General features: G+C 41.4%; 1 protein-coding gene across 1 annotated transcript in view; it reads left to right on the top strand.

The window, feature by feature from the left end:
- Positions 1 to 13862, top strand: part of DYNC2H1 (dynein cytoplasmic 2 heavy chain 1) — a 367402-nt gene that overhangs the window by 184826 nt on the left and 168714 nt on the right. The window contains exons 73-74 of the mRNA XM_029911951.1: positions 6444 to 6521; positions 7447 to 7578. Of these exons, the coding sequence (XP_029767811.1) occupies positions 6444 to 6521; positions 7447 to 7578 (210 nt within the window). The remainder of the gene's footprint in view (positions 1 to 6443; positions 6522 to 7446; positions 7579 to 13862) is intronic.

Consider the following 13862-nt stretch of genomic DNA (forward strand, 5'->3'; position numbering starts at 1 on the left):
GGGGCGTTCACCTTCCTCTGCAGCATGGGGCACAGGGTCATTTGCAGGTTTAAACTAGTGTATAGAGCAGATTCTCTGTAACTTGAAGTCTTTAAATCATGTTTTGAGGATTTCAGTAACTCAGCCAGGGGTTGTGGGTCTATTACAGCAGTGGGTGGGCGAGGTTCTGTATCCTGCAATGTGCAGGAGGTCAGACTAGATGATCATGATCGTCTTTTCTGTCCTTAAAGTCTATGAGTCTAAGCTTGCTCTGTGAGAGGAAGGGATTTGGATGGTGAATGGATTTTTGAGGCCTCTGTGTCATCCTCACATCAGTTGAGATTGCTCCAGAGAAACCTCTGCAAGGGCTGGTCAGTCAACTTCAGTCCTTGGATTCAGCAAACTGGGCTTACTCACCCATCAAGGACTCTTTAAGGGTAAGTCCAACCCTCCAGACCATTTGGTTCAATCCACCTCTAAAGGAACAATGGCTAAGGTCTTTCCCAGGTTTTTATGTGGATAATTGATTGACTTGTCAAGGAATTTAGTGTCTTTTTGGACTCTCCCTCTTCCCGAGGATTTCTCAGAGAAGTTCCTGGGCCACTTCTCTGATTACATATTGGATGATGAAGATGGGGCTCAAGATTCTACCCCATGTAGGCTGTGGGGCAAAACAGAGCGTCAGATGATAAGAGACCAGTCCTTCAATGGAGCAATCACCTCCCAAGGACAGCCAAAAAAAAAAAAAAAAACCCAAAAGGAAAAAAAGGTTCCAAAGTATCCAGATCTTCACTTCTTTCCACAGACTCTAGCTCCTCCCCCAAAAGTGAGGACTGCCAGGTGTAATATAAAGGCAGAAGCTCTTTTGTTGTTACTCACAATGATGGACCAAGAGAAGGGATTTTTCTTTTTGCATGGGTAAGACCTGGCATAGCATAGGGAAGCCCAGATCAGGGAATGCTTTCAATCTCTCCTTCCAATCCAAGCTATCAGTATGACTGCAGCAGGGCCTGTCTCAGTCCAGAAATAGGCCTAAGGAGCAGAATTTCCCAGTTTTCAGACATAATTCCAGTTGACTTCAGACAAGTGGTACAGATATTCTCTGGAGTTTCAGGCTCCTCCACATCCCTTTTTTATTCCCTCTTCAGCCTCAAGAGATGATGAGAAGAAAAAAAAAATTGTCCTGCAGAAGTTCTCCCATTTCCTAGAGATTTAGATCTTGTCCCTCAACCAAAAGTGCTCAAAGCTTTGTTCAATAATCTTCATAGTAAGAAAAAGATCTGGAGAAGTCTTCATCATCCTAAACCTCAAGAGGCTGGTCAGGTTGATGAAGAAGACAAAATTGAGAATAGCGACTGCAGCTTCTATTGTTGTTGCTATGTCTCAAGAAGATCTTTTAATGTAGGCGTAACAGGCAGAGACATATTGAAAGTCAAATTTCAGTCAACAGCAGTTTATTTGTTTTTGTTTATGAAAATCAACACTATCACTATGTGTTGTCCTCCACCAGGATATTTACAAAGCTCTTGAAAATGGTAATAAAGCAGCTGAGCAATCCAGGGATTCATCTACACATGGTCTTAGATGGCACACTTATCAGAGCATCATCCCCAGGGACTTTGTAGCCAGTGACCCACAGGACCCAATCCCATGATTTGTAATAAAGTTAAATAAGAGATTGTTGATCATCTCTCATAGAATCATAGAAATGTAGGTCTGGAAGGGATCTCAAAAGGTCATCTTCTCCAGCCCCTCTCCCACCATGTCCCCCGCTAAAGCAGGACCAAATGTACGTAGACCATTCCTGACAGGTGTTTGGAGGTTTTTAAGAACAGGTTAGACAATGACAGGGATTCCACAACCTCCCTTGGAAGCCTATTCTAGTACTGAACTATTCTTATAGTTAGCAAGGTTTTCCTAATATCTAACCTAAACTTCCCTTGCTGCAGATTAAGCCCATTACTACTTGGCCTACCTTCAGTGTACATAGAATCATAGAAGATTAGGGTTGGAAGAGATCTCTGGAGGTCATCTAGTTCAACCCCTTGCTCAAAGCAGGACCAACCCCAACTAAATCATCCCAGTCAGGGCTTTGTCAAGCCAGTCCTTAAAAACGTCTAAGGTTGGAGATTCCACCACCTCCCTAGGTAACCCATTCTAGTGCTTCACCACCCTCCTAGTGAAATAGTTTTTTCCTAATATCCAATTTAGAGCTCCCCCAGTGCAACTTGAGACCATTGCTCCTTGTTCTGTCATCTGCCACCATCTGAGAACAGCCTAGCTCCATCCTCTTTGGAACCCCCCTTCAGGTAGTTGAAGACTGCTATCAACTCCCCCCTCACTCTTCTCTTCTGCAAACTAAATAAGCCCAGTTCCTCGATCTGCTGGCAATGTTCCTACTAATGCAGTCCAACCTGGAGAACAGTTAATCAGCGTTTTCTTGATAACTGCTCTTAACATATTTGGAGACTGTTATCAGATCTCTACTCAGTCTTCTTTTCAGAAGACTAAACTTACAGCAGATCCCCGTTTATCTGGTCTAATTGGGAGCAGGGCCAGATCAGATAATCAAAATTCCAGGTAAACCGGAGAATGGGAAAATGTGATGCTGCAGTGCCATCTAGTGGCCAGAGGAGAGTTTGCTCACTTCTGGCCCTAGAGTCCTGGTTGTTTGGTAAATACGGAGAGACGGATAAGGGAGGGTCAGATCAACAGGGTTGTACTGTACCCATTTTTTTTAACCTTTCTTTTTAGGTCAGATTTTCTAACCCTTTTATAATTTTTGTTCCTCTGTCCACATCTTTCCTGAAACGTGGAGTCCAAAACTGGACATAGTACTCCAGATGAGGCGCCACTACTGCTGAGTAGAATGGCATAATTACCTCCCATGTCTTACATACAACACTCCTATTAATACACCCCAGAATGATATTAGCCTTTTTCACAACTGCATCACATTTTTGGCTTTTAGTAAATATGTGATCCACTATAACCCCCATATCCTTTTCAGCAACACTAATGCCTAGCCAGTTGTCCCCCATGTTGTAGTCGGGCATTTTATTTTTGTTTCCTACATGTAGTACTTTGCGTGTGTCTTTATTGAATTTCATCATATTGATTTCAGACCAATTCTCCAATTTGTCAAGGTCATTTTGAATTCTCATCTGTTCTCCAAAATCCCTGCAACCTCCCCAAGCTTGGTGTCCTCCACACATTTTATAAACATATTCCTCTCCATTATTCATGTTATTATTGAAAATCTTTAAAAGTATCAGAGCCAGAACATACCCCTACAGGACCCCACTAGATATGTTCTACCAGTTTGACAGCGAACCATTGAGAACTATTCTTTGAGTATGATCTTTAAGCCAGTTATGCCCCTACTTTATAATATTTTCATCTATACCACATTTCCCTAGTTTGGTTATGAAAATGTCACGTGGGACTGTGTCAAAAGCCTTACTAAAATCAAGATCTATCACATTGACTGCTTTCCTCCTATCCACTAGGCTAGTATAGGATTTTCATAGGATATTCCAGGAGTTGAGATAAACACAAAGAGAACCAGAGCATTTCCTACACAAGAAAGACTTAAAGCAAAGGCACGGGGTGTTATGGAACACAGTATCCTTCATCCATATTTACCTGCTGCTCTTTGGTCATTTAGCTTCAAACATTATTCGTGGACAAGACTGCACATGAGAGAGTTTTGGGGATTTCTCTTAAAAACCTGGAACCATTCCAAAATTTGAGATTTATAGGAAAATAAAGATAACATCCAGCCTATCAGTGGGTGGAAACAGGATGGTATGGTAGCATTCTTACTGCAAAATCTTGAATCCAAAACCCTGACCACAGATGCCAGTCTTCCAAGTTGGGGATTGCACATGGGACAACATCCTGGAACTTGGTCAATGTCAGAAGGACTGTAGAGTATCAACTTCCTAGAGATGTCCAGCATGGCTCATCGAACTTCCAGGAGCCCCTGAGAAAGGAGCACTTTCTTGTTCAATGAGACATCACGATGATCGTGGAATATATAAATCAGGAATAGGGCAGAAGAAGTGCAAATCTAAATGCCAAACAATAACTTTTTTTCTTGAGCAGAAGGTCACCTAGCCTAAGAATAGTGATCAGTATAAAAAGGGCATATTGAAGACACAAGAGGACTAGGTAAGTTTTCAGCAGATAGTCCAAAAAAACTAAATATCTGGTTCTAAAAAGCTGATATCCAGTGAGCTAGGCCATCACTAAGTGTTCCTATTTGTGTTCAGTCAAAACACAAAAAAACCCCAATGATTTTCTTCACCCAAGATCACTGGAAATATACAGTTACACTAACAGCTGAATTTGCTTGTCTATGCTTCCCCCCTTCTACTACTAGGACGAGTTTTACGGAAGATTTTAAAAAGGGGGGGGGAGAGAATTGCAATTGTTATTGCCCTAAAATCAGCCAAGAAGTCCATGGTACTTGGACCTAGTGAAGCTGTCATAAACTGTCTCCACTCCATCTGCTATGTTATTGCTTTCTACTTCATCCTAATCCAGACTGAGAGACATATTGGCTATTTAATGATGGGTACTAAACAAGATAATCGATTCCTCCAAAATAATAGTGTTTCATAGCTTCATAGAAATTTTCTATCCCTTTGGCCTGTGCAAGAATTTGGACAGTGTTCTCCCATTGGTGTCAAGATAGTCAAGCCCAAGAAAACAAACATTATAGCTCTTCTGCAATTGTACAGAATGACCTAGTGTGAGACATCCCACCATCATTGCTGATGACCCAACACTAAATAGCATATTGCACAAGGGCTCATTTAAATCTCTGGTAGATCATCCAGCAATAATAAATGTCCTTGTGCAGCATCTGTCCAAACCAAAAGTCCTGTCTTCCCTATCTGGGATCTGTCCAGAGGGCTAAAGTCTGTCAGAACCAAATATTTCAAACTAATGGCTTCTAATACCATGCTTCTTGGTTACAAGCACTACAGTCAGAAATGTCTCCAAAATGTATGCTGTTAAAATGCACTGGCCCATAAAGAGAAGATTCTTCCAACTTCAAAATCATCTGTCACAAGGATAAACTCTGTTCTCCATACATTACTAGGGATTATTTTTCCTTTGGTCTGCCCAAAGTGAAGCTCATCTTCCTGGATGTAGAAAGAGACATTAAGATGGAATTTACTTAAACATCAAGTTTACATGGTTGCACAGAAACTAGTCCAAAAAGGGAGCAGAGTCCATTCAGCACACTCTGTGGTGCTATGGTGGGCAGAAAGAGTGTGAGTCACCACAGAGGAAATATCATCCATGATGTTCTGATCATCCATGAACACCTTTGTTGAGTACTACAGTCCAGACTTTCATTCCTCTGGAAAAAAAATCCTTTGGCAGCTAATTGCTCCAAATGGTGTTCTCTGATAGGCTGGATCTTTATCTGGATCACACTCATGCAGCTTTAGAGTCTCTTCCCCTTTAACAGCCCTTTCCCCGTTTGGGAACTTTATTCCACCCTTTCTGGGTCCTCCTCCTGTTTAAGGGGCATTCTATAAGGTACCTTATAAAGGTCTGGTGGGCAGCAGAGTCTTGTCAGCTGTTTTCCACTCTGTCATTCTGTAGCAAGGGCCAGCTACTCCTGAGGCACAGCAGCTTTCTTCCTGGTTGCTGTGCCTTCCTGTGACAAGCATCTTCTTTTAAAGCTTGCTTCCTCCAGCTGGAGTAGGCTCTGCAGGTGTGCCTGTCTGGTAACAGTTGAGCACAGAGGAGCTTGTTAGCCTTCTCCTGATTGATATGGGGGTCATATCATTACATGGTCACGTAATGGTGCCCCATTACATGGTCATCTATATGACATTTTAGAAATCTTGTTCCTGTATATTACTTGCTTTTCCATCCATATTATTATTATTATTATTATGATTTATTTTATTTTATTATTTTTTGCTGCTTTGTATACATCAGATGTCTTAGGGAAAGGTCAGGATCCAGACTGGAACATTTCTAACCAGATTGTTTCCTTTCTCAGTATGACATCTCCTGCAGTCAGCCCTAAATTGAGATAAATCCTGTGGGTTCTTCTACAGTGGCCTCCTAAGGATCCATGTGTGTCATCAATGTGTTTCAGTGAGGCAATAAAACATTATTGTAAAGTTTATTTTAATGTATTAATAAAGTATCTAGATTTCAGTATTTTAGAAGTACTCATCTGCTGCGAAGATGGAAGGGGGAGGACTAAATCTAGTCAAGTCTGAGGTGCCTCTTGTATGTTATAACTTTATAAAATAGCAATAATAAACAAACATTGCTACACTATTCATAAATTTATCAATAGAACACCATTGAAAGATTCCTGTAAAGGATGTTGCCAGTGTTTTCATATCTGTTTTCATTTTGAAACTTTAGTTATTAAACAACTTGTAGGTTTGAATTTTACAAATATATAGCTTATTTTGTTTTATAAGGATTCACAAAGAGGTATCCGTGACCAAATTCCATCTTGGATAGAACAGGAACGAACTTGGGCAGTAGCATCTCTGAAGGTATTGTCTATGTGATGATTTAAATTCAATTTGAAATGGTATTGATTTATTCGGAAGTATTAATATGGAGTTGAAAATAAACTAAATATTTTCCAACATGACTACAGTTTTAGTTATTTTAAACTGTATTCAAAATTAGTTAAGAATTATTTATTAGCTCTTCCAAAAAACACAGTCTAATATGTACCCAGTTGAAAGCTATTATTTATAGTTATAAAAATAACCATTACGGGAAGTAGAAAAATTATTTAGCATTTTGACATACAAATTTCTAGAATGCAAGACCGTATTTTCATAAGTAGCCTAAAAATTAGTATCTACAATTTTACATGCATAAATTGGGTAGCTAGATTAAATTTCCATGCCCACATTTAGAGGCCAGTTTGAGGTCTCTAGTGGTCAAATTGGGTAGCTTCATATTAATTTGAAGTCCCAATGTTTTCTTGGACTGATTTCTCTTACGACAGCCTATGTTCCCCTGCTGAAAGGAGTGAAATAAAAGTAACAATCTCTGAAGTACTGATCTAGGGCTACTCTCCTACTGCGTAAAGCTCACCAGCAAGAAGGGAAGGGCTGAGAGTTCATGAGGGAGAGAAATTAACTAGCTTCAGAGCACTAGAACTGTGATACTTCAGTGCTGGTTATTTTTCACTTCCTCCTTTCCATAGGGACCAAAAGCAAGTTGGGAAGAGGGGGGGAGAAGGGGGTGTTATGGGAGCATTTGAGTCAGAGAACAGTTGATGCATTGAGCGAAATAAATTAGCCATGTGTGATAGAAAGGACTGAGGTGGGATGGAGGAAGGGGAAGGAACCAAAAAGATTTAAAAAAGAGAGAATAAAAATAATACAGAGAATATGTCAGGCTGGCTATAAGTTGTTGCTATTTTTTTTTTTTACTGTTAAATGTGCACTATTTGCTTTGTAGATCTCTCTCCCAGCTCTGTATCAGACACTCTGCTTTGAAGATGCAGATATGTGGCGTACATTCTCTCAGAGCTCTACGTGTGAACAAGATTTTCCATCCATTATTGCAAAGAATATTACCCTATTTCAGCAGGTAATATTTTAATACTGAATTATTTTAAAAATACTTCTACTCTCTGTGTTGAAACTCAATTTTACTTCATGATTAAGAGATTAGGTTCCTATCGTGGTTTAAGAATAATCATTGACTTAAATTATGTTGTCTTCAATGGGATCACGATTAGTTTAGCTAATTAAAATGTATTAATTTATTTTTAATGTCCATTACCATTTTACCAGGGTCCTTAATGTATGTGTTGGTGGGTTGGTACTCAAACTGAGTATCTGCTTTAGGATAGGAGATTGTTCACTAAAATGTACACGTTTCATTTTCCAGACAGGTGATACGCTCCTTTCCTTGTCACTGGTGCATTACTGCAGTATTTCTCAGCCTGTCAAGCCAGATATCATTAAATTACCCCAACATTAAACATGAACCCCCCTACATTCATGCAACATTAAGATTGCAAGTTAAGCACTGAAAGGTCAGGAAATGCAACAGTTAAGGTTGAACATGCAACATGAACTCTGCACTTTTTTCCACAAACATCTTTATTTATCACTCACATTAGGGAGGCAATTCGATCCAGAGAATAGGAGCATGGAATTCACGGCCAAGAGAATTGGGTTTTAGTCCCAACTCCGTCATTGACTCACAATGTCATCTGTCTCTTAACTGTCTCCCCCTCAAGTTTTCCTCTTTGTAAAATGGAGCTGATGATACTTTTTCACCTGCAAAAGTTCTTTGAAGTATGATAAGAAAAATCCCTGTAAGTGCTAAATATTATAATGCTGCTGTCATTATTAGTTTTCAGATGATAAAATAGGATTATATATAACTTTTTCTACAACCTTATATAGAGATTTTTTAATGTATTTACAATAACATATGATCATATTATAATGTACGCACAGAAGAGACAGCGTTAACGTTGCATTAATTTTTACTTTGATTTTTGCTTTTCTAGACTTTTAAATGTTTAATATTTTATTTTAATATTGTATTGAAATCGGGGGTTTTTGGGGTGGGAAGTTGCATTTAATTTCCAAAGATTTTTAAAGGGTGAGGGGAGAGGAAATTATTCACTTCTAGAAATATAATAACAGATATAATCTAGCAAAAGTCAGATGATGCCTATCAACATCATTAATAAAGTGTGCACTTCTAGATTTACCAGGTAGCAGCTGAACAAAGGTTTGCTAAAGTGTTTGTTAGCAGTGTATATTATTTATTTTCATACCTTCCAATGGGTCTATTCTCATAGGTGCACAGATATATGATAAATGCCTCCTGCCCTATAGAAGGTCCTCCCACCCCCTTTCATTATCTCTCCCCACCCCCACTGCATTGTGTTTTTGAAATATTTTTTGTAGCTTAGGTCTGAAGGTTTAATGTTTTAAAATTGCCAAGCTCAATGCTGTGAGATGCTGAGCACTGCTAGTGAGGTTCTGAACACATACTAAGGGTGACAAGTACCCAAAGTAAGCTTTCTGGTAGATGGTGTTGGGGTGGACTTGTAGAGGGATAAGGAGTCAGATAGTTATGTGTGATCCCAGCATGAAAATAAGGGGCTTAGCAACGATTTTAGCCTAAAGAAAGGTACACCACTTCCCAATCTATGATAACTCCTTAGGCAAAGTTAGCCACTATGGAGATCACAGTCAGCTGTAACCCTCTGCAAAGAACCATACAGGACACATTCCACATCTCAGCAGTTGCTGATTCCCCAAATATACCAAACCTACTTGGCTGCCTATTGGGCCCCATGTTGTTTGTATTGTGGGTAGTGTCTGTAGGTGGAGGCTCAAATAGGTATTAAGGTCACATTGTGGTAAATGTTATACAGACATATAGAAGGACATGGCCCTTGCCCTGGGGAGCTTGTCAGTACACTAATGTGCATGACTTCTCTGTGTAAAGTATGTTGAGAATATTTTCAAGAGCCAAGGCCATCCCTCCCATCCAGACCGGGGTACAGAAGTCCGCACATAGGGAATCTTGTGTGCCTTAGAAATATACAGGCTGCATATAACACAAATGAAAATTGATTACAGTGGATTTTCTACTTTCAATTCCTCTAAATTGTCCTGCCACCAGATGTTGCTATGCGCAGTAAACAACAGAAACTGGATTAGCAGGAATGACAAAGGCCTCTCACTTCTCAAAACCCTGCTCGGGTACTTCTGACAAATTAAACATCCTGCAATTACTGCCAGAGCACATAAATCACACAGTCTTCCCTAGGTATCTCAATAAATTCATCTTTAAAAAAACAGCCAAGTCTCTAGCACAAAAAAAAGAAAAAGAGAAAAAAAGAAGGACTTTTTTAACAACAATCACAGAAATTAGGAATAAACTATAAACAAACCATTTTACAAAAGCTCTTATCTGAATAACATGCTTCATTCTATAATATGCAGAACAATAGTTCATATGTCCCCGATGTGTCTTCATCACAGTTTCTAGAGGATTAAAAAAAAAACTAAAGGAAAAACAACAACCCCTCATACACCAGTATGATGAGCGTCTTTGTCTTTTAGAACGTAATGAAAATGTATCCCAACAGTGATGGGAGGAAACACCTACACAGAATTATTTAAGTCCCACTCAGAGGTTAGCTTCTTGCATGATGTACCCTTTAAGAAGTAGTGTACCCTTCTTAGGGTATGTCTACACTGCAGTTAGACACCTGCAGCTGGCCTGTGCCAGCTCACTCAGGCTCACGGGGCTCGGGCTAAGGGGATGTTTAATGGTGGTGTACATATTCGGCCTCGGGCTACAGCCTGAGCTCTGAGACCCTCCCACCTCAGTGAAACAGCCCTTTAGCTTGAGTCCCATGAGCCTGGGACAGCTGGCACAGACCAACTGCAGGTGTTTAATTGCAGTGTAGATATATCCTTAGAGCAAAGGTTCCCAAACTTTTCTTATTGTGTACCCCCTTCCAGATCTACCAGCTGCCTGCTTACCCCCTTCCAGATTTACCAGTTGCGTGTGTACCCCTACTCTTCTCATCGCTGATACTTCGTGTGTTCTTCTTAATACTGCCAGTCTTTAGCCATCTGTCTATATTTCACTGTTATGTACAAATATAGTTATAGTGCGACATATACAACTGGGGGGGAAAAAAACACCTGACTAAGTTCTGAGCTCAGCTAAACTGGACGGTTGCTGGGCAACTGAACCTGCACAGTACGGTGACTGGAGTTGAGGGCTCTGTACATCAGCGTCTCTGTGTATCTGTGTTTTCATTAATACGTTACTACATCTTGAAGTAAATTAACTACCATATTTTATATAACAAATTCCCAGAGTTTTAAAGTGTTGTCTGAACAGCCTATTATGAAAATGCAATAAATGAAATAATAAATAAAATCCACCATTGCACAATTGCTCCCAGGTACCACCCTCCTCCCCCCGAGATATCTCGTGTACCCCACATACCACAGTTTGGGAATCCTTGGGGTACATGTAACAGTGAGGTCTGGCCCTTTCAAGGCCAGGGGCTCTAATGAACAGCTGTCCCTGTTCTGGAGGGAATCAGCTGACTCAGCTAAACTGCACCCACTGGTTGGGCCTGATTCCTAGCTGGAAGATATAAATGAGGGCCCCAACTCCACTGGAGAGAGACGGGCGGGGTGGGGTGGGGAGTGAGAGGAGACAGAGACAAGGAGAAGGCTGCAAGGAGGTCCCAAGGGCCTCCCCAGGCTGCTGTGGTCCAGACGATTTAGTTACCAAAGTCCAGAGGGCTCCACCCTCTCAGCCAAGAACAAAGCTATTGCTTTTGTTATTGTTCTGTATTTCCTTTTGTTTTGTGTTGGAGAATAAACAGAGTACTGAGGAAAGGGACTATAAACTGAACTGGGCATGGCTGACTGTATGCCCCAGAGCCACCAATGTACAGAACTTTAAAGCATACATTATGCAGGAAGCTACCTGTGAAAGATCCTATGAAGATAGTTAGTAGGGAAGGCTCACGTCCTCAAAGGTATTTAGGCTTCTAACTTCCATTGATTTCATTGGAAGTTAGGAACCTAAAACACCTTTGTCGGTGTGGGCTGAATTGATATGTATCACAGCCTAACTGTGAGAGACAAGGGGAGTGGGTGAATCAACTATATGTGCTGTATAGGGATGGTTTGGGGGTTTGTTGGTAATAAAAACATTTGTGTAATTTAGAGGTTCACAGTTGGAGTAGCTCAGGATAAAGAGATTACAGGTGCTATTTATCTTAAACCAAGCAGAGATGCTTTCAAAATCGATTATTTTAGTATAAAAACACATTCAGAACAGGCACATTAGTATAACACTTACAAAGTCATTGCTGACTAACATACATAGCTTTATATCTGTTGAAAATTTACCCAACAGATTAGGTGTGCTCCACTAAATTCCAGCTGCAGGAAATGATACTATAAAGTAATGATATTAGTGTGTTTTTCATGACAAACACATAGTTCTTTTTCAAGTAATGTCCCTATGGATGCTCCAATTCAGGAGTCCCTGTATCCATTTCAGGTGCGCATGCACCCCATGCATTTGATTGGAGATTTTTTTATAGTAGTGCTCATTTGGCCTGCACCCTACACCTCCTCATGCCCTGTGCCAAGGATATATATGGTTACGTGGGCGACCTGTCCTCAGTTCCTTCTCAACTGCCTTGGCTTGAGACAGAGCATCTACTATGTCCGTTTAACTGTTAAGTTGCCTTCTAGTCTAGTTTAGTTGTTTATTAGTGTGTAGTTTAGTTCAGTATAGTCTTTTGATACTTTTCTTTTATTTGGAGGATATTTATTTTATTTTTCCCCTTTTTCCTAACTTCCCTCCAGAGGGTGCTGTTTTTCTCCCTTGCAGGGGTATGCCCGCATCACTGGATTCAAGCATTGCCTTACTTGCTAGGATGCTATAACGGTCAGCTGTATTAGCTGTCTGGGACACGCTTTTGGGGGTCGGCTGTGTGCTCCAGGCTGACAGTACTAGTTACGGTTCGGGGTAGAGAGTCCAAAGGCCGCCTTGCTCAGTGGCTCTGATTCAGGGTAGTGCTGAGACTGGGAGGGTGGTATGGGAACCTGGGCTCACCCTACTCCACCGGGTTCCAGTCCAGGGTCCTATGAAACAGTGTCCCTCTCACAGGGCTCAGGGCCTGATACCCCTAATCACGCTCCCTGGGTCATTTCCTACCCTTGTTTCAGTCCCTCCAGCATCATAGAGCTGGATTTGGGGTGCCTGTTGCATTCCCCTCTGATCTGTCTCTTGAGTCTCTTCTGCTGGCCCCAGCTCCCCCTCAGCTCCCACAGTAATTGGACTTCCTTGGCTTGGCTATGAGGCTCTATCCTGGCAGTGTGGAGCTTTGGTTGCTTTCCGGCAGGAAGCTGCTTCACGTGATTGCTCTACTCCACAGTTGACCCAGACTGAACTGAGTCGCCCCCTTTAAAATGCTCCCTCAGGTTGGAGCATGCCCAGCAGAGGTGGACGGGTGTGGTTTCTTGGGCCTAGAGCAACTGTTTAATCAGTGCAGGGTTGGTAAGCTCCCTCAAACACACACAAACATTCCTCAAAAAATTAATTTTTGTGCAGCCCTCAAGAGCAGGGCCAGGAAAAATCAAGAGATCAGACTGAAACTCCTCATCATGGAGTGTTCTCTTTAACTTGCCTTTGATCCAGGCCAGGGGACTTCCCCTATACATCAGCCTCCAAGTGAGTTTAATGTCCTGTCCACCTTAGAATCATAGAAGATTAGGGTTGGAAGAGACCTCAGGAGGTCATCTAGTCCAACCCTCTCCTCAAAGCAGGACCAATCCCAACTAAATCATCCCAGCCAGGACTTTGTCAAGCCGGGCCTTAAAAACCTGTAAGGATGGAGATTCCATCACCTCCCTAGGTAATCCGATCCAGTGTTTCACCACCCGCCTAGTGAAATAGTTTTTCCTAATATCCAACCTAGACCTCCCCCAGTGCAACTTGAGATCATTGCTCCTTGTTCTGTCATCTGCCACCATTGAGAACAGCCGAGCTCCATCCTCTTTGAAACCCCCCTTCAGGTAGTTGAAGGCTGCTATCAAATCCCCCCTCACTCTTCTCTTCTGCAGACTAAATAAGCCCAGTTTCCTCAGCCTCTCCTCATAAGTCATGTGCCCCAGCCCCCTAATCATTTTTGTTGCCCTCCACTGGACTCTCTCCTATTTGTCCACATCATTTCTGTAGTGGTGGGCCCAAAACTGGACACAATACTCCAGATGTGGCCTCACCAGTGCTAAATAGAGGGGAATAATCACTTCTCATCCACTGTAATCCCCAGGTCCTTTTCTGCAGAACTGCCG

The sequence above is a fragment of the Terrapene carolina genome, unplaced genomic scaffold, assembly GCF_002925995.2.
Source record: "Terrapene carolina triunguis isolate 2854851 unplaced genomic scaffold, T_m_triunguis-2.0 Scaffold138, whole genome shotgun sequence".
In the NCBI taxonomy this organism is placed as follows: Eukaryota; Metazoa; Chordata; order Testudines; family Emydidae; genus Terrapene; species Terrapene triunguis.